General features: G+C 56.5%; 1 protein-coding gene across 1 annotated transcript; it reads right to left on the reverse strand.

Annotated features, from left to right (window-relative positions):
• Positions 1-2374: 2374 nt before the first annotated feature.
• On the reverse strand, positions 2375-10022 carry LOC149992163 (RCC1 domain-containing protein 1-like). Its single transcript, XM_090263830.1, has 8 exons — positions 9821-10022; positions 9352-9742; positions 9157-9278; positions 7687-7782; positions 7191-7361; positions 6666-6695; positions 6325-6458; positions 2375-2611 (listed from the first exon to the last, which is right to left on the reverse strand). Exons 1-8 carry the CDS (start codon positions 10020-10022, stop codon positions 2375-2377), a joined length of 1383 nt encoding a protein of 460 aa, XP_090119956.1.
• Between the last annotated feature and the right edge of the window lie 235 nt (positions 10023-10257).

Here is a 10257-nt window from a genome sequence, read left to right on the forward strand (position 1 = left end):
GGTGAATGGTATAGTTTCTCATACCAACCAAAGTTTGTTCTTAAAAGTTCTCTGTCTCTAGAAGATGTGTACCCAGTGGCATGTGAGGCTCAGTTACCAGTCACGGGGGCTGCAAAAACAGACCTACAGATGATGTAGTCTTACCTAGTCCCTGGGTGGTCTCTCCACAGTGTGACAGAAAGCCAAACATGAAGCCTGTTTTCTCCTGTGGCCAAATACCAGGTAGAGAAACACAAGCGCGCACAGCCACATCGGATCCAGAATTACAGCGGCGGGGGTTCTGAGGATAAAAGGATTGTGTCTAGAGCTGCAATAAGCAGAAGGTGGTTACTTTCCACATGACCCAGTAGTTTCAGTCTTCAGCTCCACGGTGAGCGGGGAGGGGCCAACAACAACCGTTGCTGCCACGGGAGCTGGAAAAACAAGTTCTCCCAAACATGCCCCATAGCCTGTCATTTGAGTTAGGTGGTCCGTGCATGTGAGTTCAGCCAAGAAAATCCTCAGCATTCTTACAATTCTGCCTGAAGAAATGTCACAGGGGAACAGTCTTCCCAGTAGTTGCACTCCAGGTGAAGTCCTAATGTCTATGTACCTGGCTTGTGCCCTGCAGGGACAGTGACGCTCCTACATGTACAGAGTATAACCGCATGGCTGGGCGTGTAAGGGCCAGTTACACAAATGTTGCAGCTCAGTGACTGTGTGTTCCAGTGAAGCCCGTGGACATCACCATCGCAGTATTATCCCCACGGCCAGAAGATGGACCTGAAACTCTGAAAATGAGGAAGCTGAAGTCCTAGACTTCGTGTGCCATATCATATTAAAGCCCCAAATAAAACATCATAAATACCAGATCAGGCTGCCTTTGCTCAGAACCTCACCCACTGGTGTTCCAGGAGAGCTGAATCCACCAGAAACAGCAGCCAGGTCCCTAGCGGAAAGGAGGCACCTTCTCACAGCTCAGCGGTAACTGGGAACGGCCAGTCCCGACCTGCTAGAAAGCAGCCGTCTTGCTCCCGCACAGCAGCCCAGTCTCTCAGAAGGCAGTGCGTTCCTCACCACAATACATAAACCACTAAACTATCGCCGTCCACTCCCTTCCGCAGAAAACCAGCCATTTGAAAATGTCTTGTGGGGGAGGAAGACTCTGGTAAAATAATGGCTTGAATGTGCTCTGATTCCTCTTCATGCCCACTTTCACAGAGTGGGCAGGGGAGCCTCACGTTCACAGGACGTCTGGTCAGGAGGCCGTGACAGGGCGCATCACGCAGACAGGGAGAGGAAACTCACGTGCAAAGGCCCTGGGCAGAAGCATGGCCTGGCACAGGATGGGAAGAGCCAGACACAGTGGGACCTGGATGCAGTGGGTGAGGGGAACAGGGCGGTGGGTGACTCCCAGGGACAAGAGGCCACTGCCCCAGGCCCACGATGAGGGTCCAACCGCGAAATCTGAAGGGCACGCAGGCCAGGGTGGGGCTTTGACCAGGGGCCACACAGACTGACCTAAGTTTTAAAGAGACCATTGTGGCTGCTGTGGACACTTGTTTCTGCTCAGCCCCTCCATGGTCTGCTCTCAACCCCGACATCTGCATGCAGTGACAACTGGGTTGTTGACCGTGATCTCTGGGGTCCAAGTCACAAAATAACCATCTGTCCATTTCACTGCTTTTGTTCAAGCAGGAAGAGAGCAATTTACTCCCCTCCCCACGTCCATGCACAGCACCCTACTCATCTCTAGGGCATCACTTGCTCTCTGACACTTTTTATTTACACGTGGCCACGCTCCACACCGGGCTGTGAGCTCCTTTCAAGCAAAGCAAAGCAAGCACGCGTCCTCACAGAGCTCAGGCAGTCTTTATTAGTCAGAGTCCCGCCTCCTAGAAGATACACAGCCGACCAAGGACACCCAGTCACCACTTCGTTCCTGCATTCAGGGCTGACAGCAGTGTCACCCGGGGTGGGAATTTCTGCAAAGCTGCCTCAGGGCCTGGTTTCCTCAGGCAGAGAGCTCCATGGGAGGCAAGGCAGACAGAGAGCCCCAATCTCTCTCCACACGGGACAGGACACACAGGCAGATGACCCAGCACCGTGGAGTGGAGGGAACAGCCTGAGATGCGCCCACAGGCCGGAGCTCTAGAAGCCCACCTGTCCTTCCCCAGCGGCCCATCCTCATCCCGACTGTAAACTATTTCACTCAGCACTCCAGTGAGATGCCTTCCAATTACTGAGCCCCACACACTGTAGCAACTGGGGGATGAGAAAGAAGCACCTGAATGGAAGGAGAGACAAGCACATGTCTGCCACACCCAGGGTCACACTCACGGCCCGCAAGAACCTATGACCCAGGTCGTGGGGGACCCCGGCACAGGACGCCCCATTAGGAGTGGACCGCCCTGCTGATGGGCCGCTTTTCCATGAAGAAGCTTCTCAGCAGCAGCACCTGGCTGACGCTGACAGCGAACAGGGCGACAGTCTCGCCGACAGACCAGTAAGAGACCCGGCTGTTTAGGTCTTCGGCCCGGTCCCGGTCCTGGGCCTCCCGCAGCCGGTAGTGCGTCTGCGAGTCAATCACCGTCCTCAGGGCCTCGTGGATGGTCACACAGGCGGACTCCATCTGAGCGGGTAGAGAAGAGCAGTCATGTCGCTAACCGGGGGCGGGGGGGGGGGTTCCGGCACACAGCAAGTGCTGCTGTCAGCACCTGAGGTGGCAGTTATGGAACACTGCAGGCTTGACTTAACCTCTATAGGAAGCCTAACTGAGGCTCAGAGAGGGTAAGTAATTTTCCCAGAGTCACACAGTCAGTAAGTGGCAATGTCTGGACCTGAACTCAAGACTCTGAGTTCCTGAACCTCTGCCTTCAAGCACTGCCATGTTTTCTTGCTGAATACTTCCAGAACTCACAAAGGAGAGGGAAGAGGGGACTAAACTGGGAAGGAACCAGGAAAGAAGTCATAACCTATTTAAACTTGTGTGAAGCTGGTCTCAAGACATGGCATTTTCAGAAGCCTCCCTAGTGCTCCCTCTCATCACTGCCTATGACTATGACACAGATTCAGCAAGCAAGGAAGTTCTATACTCATGTCAGTCTGGTGACCCCTGGAGGGCCACAGTTACTGGTGGTGGGACTGGGGACTCAAAACAAGACACCTGGAAATATAAGACCACCAGAGTTTCACATCCTGCTGGGTCTCTTCCAGTCCATTTTCATTCCACTAATTCAGTCATTCAAATGTATACTTATTGAATGTCTATATGTCATGCAGACATTGTTCAAGGCCCAGGGAACCGAGAGATGAATCAGCATCAGACACAGTCCTGTGTCTCAAAAAGTTCACAATTTAAAGGTGAACATACTCAATGTCATATGGAAAGAGCCAATAACAGAGAGTGTGCAGAGTCAGGAGCACACCCAGGAGAAAGCTGCCGGTCCTGCCACTGGAGATGGAGGAGGGCTGGCCAACTGAGCCTTAACAATGGGCAGGCAGAGCAGGAGGAAAAGGATTCCGGGGGCAGGAGGCACAGGAGCAGCAGAAGCAGTACGTGCGGCAGGAGCGGCGGGCAGGGGCCAAGAGCGCGTACGGGGCCCAGCCTGGGATCGGGGGAAGGAGACATGGAAGCTCATTGTAACAGCCTTGAGGATCAGGATTTCATTGTGAAGCTCTGTGAGCAGAAGAATGGCAAGATGAGACCCCACTTTAAGAGAACCCCCTGGTAGTTATAATATCAAGACTGGTGGGAACCAGTCTGGAGGCAGGCGAAACCATTCAGCTGCTGCACTTCTGGGAAGGAAAGATGAGGACCTCAATTAAGAAGGTCGCCGAGTGGGGGAAGAAGAGTGGATCTGGGATTTAGGGTGCCGAGATAAGAGGACTTGGTAACAAGGCAGATCATTCTTGAACTGACAGAGGGCTGGACAGAGATACCACATGTGTGTGTGTGTACACACACCCATATACACACATGTGCACACATATACATATTGCAAACACATGTTTAGTGTGTCCAAAGTGCACTCAGAAACTCTAAGTGCATGCTGACCCGAGAGCTCCCTGGCCCCTGGGCTGGCCCAGGCCCTCAGTAATACAGGCTGGCATTTCCACGCCTTCTCCTGGGATCCAGAATCACTGGAGAAGGAGGGAAGAAAGAGGAAGAGAAACAGAGGGAAGAGACAAGTTCACCTGGAGAGTGACCACCAGCCCTGCCCACACCACCAAGCCTGGCAGGTTTCCAGCATCCTGGAGCCTCAAGGGGTTCTGGTCATCATGACCTTTGGTCCCTGGAGACATTTGACCGGTCCCCTTCCTCCACTCCCACACCAGCACCCCAAACCATCTGTATCACCTGCTGGAGCTCGGACCTCCAGTGCTCACCTCACCAAGGCCTCCACGACAGAACTCAAAGGCAGGGAAGTGTCAGCTGGCCTCAGAGAAGGAGAGTCTAGAAAAACCTTTAATCTCCCTTGACCCCAACTGAGGCAGCCCAGGGCCTCTGACCTGTCTCAGAAACCTTCAGCCTACACTAGGGTCTGCCCAGGCCTCAGTTTGGCCTCCCTAAGTGGCCTTCTCCTTGCCCATGTCCTCTCCGAGGAGCCCAGTCATCCTGGAACTCAGGCCAAAGTCAAATCCCTGCGGCCTATAGCCCTGGCCACTCTGGATCCCGTTCTTTCACCCAAGTGCTGATTTTGATGCCAGAAAACGCAGCATATCATCAGATATGTTTTTAAACTATATTATTTTTCTCTATGAATACATACTTTTAAATGTACATTTTAAGTATACTTTTTTTTAAGTGCACTCTTTTGCAGTCTCAATTTAATATATCGTGAGCATTTCCTAAAGCATTAAATATCGCTCTTATGTCATGACTTTTAATAGCTGCATAGCCAGCCATTCAGAGCATAAATGCTCTGTCATTTACCAAAACAACCCATTGTTATTGGATATTCGGTTTTTTTTTTAACGGTTCCTTGCAGATTTTCTCCTGTTAAACATCTCTTTGGTATAATATCCTTGAGATGGATTTTAGGGTCAAACTTATTTTTAAGGCTTTGATAAGGAGAGGCAAACTTGTTCCCCGGAATCCTGGCTTCTGTTTTCCATCTCAGCGCCAGCAGCGCGAGGGCTTCCCAGACGTCCGCGGGGGGCTTCTCTGGTTTGGATAAGCAGACTGCCCCTGCCCTACCGGAAGCCGCAGCTCAGCGGCATTCCCAGGAGCCCCCAGAAGGGCCCTCGAAGGAGAAACTCAGTAACTCGAGGGCTGCCGTGCGTGCCATTGTCCCCTCATTTCTTGGAGAGTGTCCCAGTCACGTGGCGCAGGGCCCTGTGCACCTGGGGTCAGAGTGGTGCCTGCTTTGTCTCTCTGGCCAGTTCAGGTGACCCTGCTGTGTCACAGATGTCATCCCACAAGAGAGGAGAAGGCCGTCTCTGCAGACAATCAGCTTTGTACCAGAGCCCTGTCCTGTCTCCCGGGTGAGCTGGGTGTGGACGACGCGCTTCACCTCCCAGCTTCTCGCCGGGAGCCCGCGGGCAGACATGGTCAGAAGTCCTGGGTTTCCTCTCCTGCTCCGGCGTCACTAGCTGTCTGGCCTCAGACGCGTCTCTTCCCCGAGTTGGGCTGTTGTTTTCCCACTTGTGAGTCTTGCGAACAGAGGCCTACTTGGCTAAGCCGTTCCTGGCGTCTGTCTGTCTGTCAGTCAGAACAACAGTGTCTGCCAAGTGCTTGCTGTGTCCCAGCCCTGTTCCCGGGGTGTCACTGGTATCACAGCAACAACAGGAAGTGGGTGTTGTTACTTCCTCACATCTCAGATGGGGAAGCGGAGTCACAGAGTAGTCGTGACATTGACCGAGGGCCGCACAGCCCGTGAGTGGCTAGTTCTGGGATTTGAACGGGGACCGTCTGACCCCTGAGCCCGTGCCTTAGATCACAGAACTAGCCACTGAGCACGGAGTCGTTCAAGCCTCTGGTAATGGTGACGCCTGCATGGGACGGGCTGGCCGCAGCGTCCTGGGCCCTGGGAGCGCTGCGAGACCCAAGGCCTGGTTTTCTGTTCTCCCTTTCCTTCCTCGCCTCTTCCTGGATTCTGGTGGCTACCACGTGAACTTGGGAGTCTCCCCTGACCTCTCTGTGCTTCATTTCCTTGTCTGCGAAAGGAAGGGGCACCCTGTCTTTTCCCGTCACAGTAAGAGAACTGGAAAGGCTGACGGTTTGGGGAAGTGTGTCTTTGTGTTGGCGCGCTTCTGTGCACGTCCACCGGGGACCCTGAGAGTTTCTGGGAATGGGTTCATATCTCTGTCCCACAGACTGGAGGGCTGGGCGGGTCGCCTTGCTCTCAGACGCCCCTGTAATGTCCAGGGTCCGTAGCTCACAGCCATTACTCGGAGTTGCTGATCTACAAAGTACTCCACGCGGCAGGGCCGATCCCAGCTGGCCGTGTCCTTGTGGCCGAGCTGCCCGTATTTACCTACAGGGAAACCAGGCCGTTGGCTGGACAACTCACAGACCCAGGGCTTCTTCCCTCCAGAAGGAAGTCCATCCCCTGTGCTGGGCTTAAGCCACCACTCTGCAGGGTCCACTGGAGACAAGCCCCCCTGGCTCTGCCCCATGCCCTCCAGTCCCAGGCCTTTCCGCCCCTTGGTTTCGGCATCCCAGAAGCAAAGCCTCGACTTACCCCAGCCCCAGGTGTACAGCTCCCCTGTTCCTGCAACCGAAGACAGGAAGGGGCTGTCACAGTAGTCGTCTGTCTAGCTTGGCCGCCTAAGCCAGGGCCAGGACTCTGTAAACCATAAGATTTGCTTGGCAGAGCACAGTCCGTCTGTCTTTCCTGACACCTGTCCAACCACATTTGGGGTGGTAAAGGACCCAGCCTGAAAAAGTTCATTTCCCATGTGCCAACTGCATCTTATAGCTACTGACTTCGGGGGTCTTAGCAGCTGGACGGGGCAGGCCCTGCCGGCCAGGGACACAGCAGAGGCTGGACCGCACTGCCCCGCCTCCAGAAAAAAAGCCCTGTGGGGCCCGATGGCCGCTGTGAAAGCCACGGGGAGGTTGGGACTCTATTTCTGAGTGAGGCAGCTACTCAGCTTATGTCCAAGACTCTCACAAGAGTAGTGTTATAGGGACTGCAGCCCCCAGCTACAGAGTGGGCGGCCTGGCTGCCTGCTCCATCCTGAACCAGCCCCCCAGCCTCACTCACGTGTCACCACGGCTGTGTGCCGGGATCCACAGCTGGCCTTGACCACGTCTGAGCCCAGGGGGAGATCCAGTAACGCTGGGAAGGGCTGCACGGCTATGAAGGGGGCAGGGTCTCCACCCTCAGCCCCGGCTGTTCCCAGCCCTTCAGAACCACGTCCGTTCAGTCCTGTGGCTTCAGAGAAGCAGGAGGAGTGGCGATGACGACGATGGCGAACACTAAGCTGGACACGTCGACTCCAATACAATGAAACACGATCTTCTCTAGTTCCTCCCAAGCTGTTCCTCCCAACCCCTGTCCCCAGGAAGTGCTGGTGTGGACAGGTGTGTGGGCATCAGCCTTGCCACACTACACTCCCTCCTGGAAGGGGCTCCTGTGGCACGCACTGGGGTCCCAAGGATGTCACATGTCCCTTCTAAGCACTGTAAGCTCTCAGGCCCGCCTATGGCCAGGAGTCAGGAATGACAGGAAAATGTGAAAATCAAGAGTTCAGACTCACCTTCCCCTGCGACTATCTTGCTGTCTGCCAGGCCCCTGGTGGGCAGGGCCAGCTGCCCTGATTCATTCCAGCCCCAGGTATAAATGTCCCCAGTCTCTGAAAGAGACATAAAGGGAGCCCATTAAAGAGACTGTGAACCCCTCTGCCTCCGAAGCCCCTTGCACGTCTCCAAGCTCCTCTATAGCCCACTAGCACCCCGGGGACAGCCACGGCGTGCCCTGCCCAAGCCAGCACGCCAGGGACAGAGTGCCTCCCTCAGGACCCAGCATCGTCCTTGTCTTAACAGGCTCCCTTCCCCCTAAGGGGTCTTCAGCTCACCCCTTCCTTAAACAAGATCTCTTGCTGGACCTTTCTCTTTTCCCCTTTGTTACTAAATGGCCACCTCTCTCTCCCACCACACACACACACACACACACACACACACACTTCAGAAGCGTGTCCCTGGAAGTCCTCCCGTGGTGTCCACCCAAATCTCCTGAGCCCTGCCCGCTTCTTGAGCTCCACCTGCCACTAGTCCCAGGGAGGCCTCTTCCTTGAAGCTGCCACCTCCCTTGCCTCCTCTTCACTATAGTTTGCCGTTGGAGCCATGGCCGCCACGGTAAGAACTCATTAGCAATAGCAGTTAGTCATCATCAAGTGCTTCCTCTGTGTTTTAAACACCTCTCGAATGCAATCAATTTCACACACTGTTCCCCTTTTATTCACGAGAAAACGAGAGGCACAGAGAGAATAAGTGCTCTGTCCAAGGTCACAAGAGGCAGAGTGATGATGTGAACCTAGGAAGTCTGGTTTGAAGCATCTGGGCTCCAACAACGACACCAAACTTAAGGCCTCAAATTTCTTCTGAACCCTAAGTGAGGGGCTCGCTACGGGGCCGTTTCCAGCATCTTCTCTGTTCCCTGCAGCCCAGTGCTCCTTGAGCCTGTCTGCACACCCAGGCCCATTAAATGAGAACGGGTGGGGAGTGGGTAGGGTTTGGAGCCTCGGATGATGTAAGCAGCACCCAGAGGCCCAGATGCAGTGAGAAGATCATCGGCCCGAGCCCTGGAATCATGGGCACCTGGGTCGCCTGCCAGGTTCGTGGACTCACAACAAAGTGACGCTCCTCACTCTGAACCCAGGTTACCCAACAGCAAGGCTCACACTCGCCACCTTCATCCTCCCTGTGGGCGCGAGCGTCACTGTGCGCACGCGTCATGGCCACCTAGACACCTGCAGCTTTTTCCTCCTCCTCCTTGGCCTGGCTGCCCCTCACCCCTGCAGTTTTCCTCAGCGGGTGTTAACACACATCCCAGGCCAGAGGCAGGTAGTAACAGAAGACAAACAGTCCAGGAGTGAGTGACAGTGACGGCAGAGGGGCTTTCAGGGGTCATGGGTGATTAATGCGGGGTGCACTGGGAAGGAGGCCTGGCTACGCCCCGAACTGGAAGGAAGGTTTGGAGCCTCTCTGGAGAAGCACCCGCCACTCACCACTCACACACACCGAGTGCCAGCCACCAGCAGCCACCTCGGCCATGGGCAGGCCCTGCAGCGCCTCCAGCAGCCGCGGTTCCGGCTCTGCCTCCAGAGTCCCGTGGCCCAGCTGTCCGTGCCTGAGCAAGGGAAGCCCCGGTCAGCTCGTCACACCAGGGGGTCTCCCTGCCCTCCTTCCGCAGTGACACTCACCGGCCCCCGCCCCAGGAGTACACCTGGCCCGCCTCGTCCAGCAGCAACGCGTGCTCTGTGCCCAGCTCCAGCCGACGCGCCCGCAGCTCCGGGGCCAGAGGCAGACAGTGGGGCGGCAGCGGGCTCACGTAGGCGCGGGCGCCCGGCAGCAGGGGCAGCGGCCCGGCCCCGGTCTCGCCGCCGTCTTCCTGCTGGGCCTCTGGCACCACGTTCTGCGCCCAGAGGGGCTCCCCGCGCAGCGCCGACCCGGGCGCCCAGGCCTGCAGCTCAGCCCCAGGCCCCGGTCCCTGCCCGTCGCGCAGCACCACGAGGAGCGTCTCCGAGGCCCACGCGTCTCGGCAGCCATCCGCTGCGCCACCAGCCGAGCCGGACAGCTGCACCTGGCCGGCACCTAAGGGAGCGGGGAGCCAGCTAAGCAACAGGCGAGGACACTGGGCAGGTGCAAGACCACGAGGGGAGGGGTGCTCACGGCTCACGAACGCGGTGTAGCTCCAGCTGGCGCTCACGGCACGGATGTCTGCGCCCGCGCCCGCGCCCGGTGCGCGCAGCGGCTCGGGGCTGTGCACCTGGCGCCCGCGGCTGGAGCCCAGCGCCTGCCGGAAACCGAAGCCGAACCAGGACCCGAGGTGGTCCTCAGCCACGGCCCCGCCCCGGCTTACCTGCGTTTCCATGACGCTGACCAATGGTAGTTACTTCCACTCTGGGCCTATAGAAGGCGGTGGGGTGACAAAGGGCTGACTCTGCCAAGCGGTCAATCAAGAGGGCGCAGCCCTCGCCCTGATGCCGTGGGCGGGTGCCGGTGGCCCAGCCAAGCTAAGACCGGAGTCTGGGGGCCCATCGGGCGCGGCAAGGCTTGGCAGGCGGCCCGGACTTTACCTACATACTTTGCCACAAACCTCGGTTTCC

The sequence above is a fragment of the Furipterus horrens genome, unplaced genomic scaffold, assembly GCF_987537825.1.
Source record: "Furipterus horrens unplaced genomic scaffold, mFurHor1.1.pri manual_scaffold_16, whole genome shotgun sequence".
NCBI lineage: Eukaryota > Metazoa > Chordata > Mammalia > Chiroptera > Furipteridae > Furipterus > Furipterus horrens.

Bases quoted from the DNA above. Each gene is read 5' to 3' on its own strand.
- LOC149992163 (XM_090263830.1), bottom strand. From the start codon at position 10,022: ATGGAAACGCAGGTAAGCCGGGGCGGGGCCGTGGCTGAGGACCACCTC. The intron at 9,743-9,820 runs GTGAGCACCCCT...CCGCTCCCTTAG, and splicing joins CTACACCGCGTTCGTGAGCC to GTGCCGGCCAGGTGCAGCTG. The intron at 9,279-9,351 runs GTGAGTGTCACT...TCCCTTGCTCAG, and splicing joins TACTCCTGGGGCGGGGGCCG to GCACGGACAGCTGGGCCACG.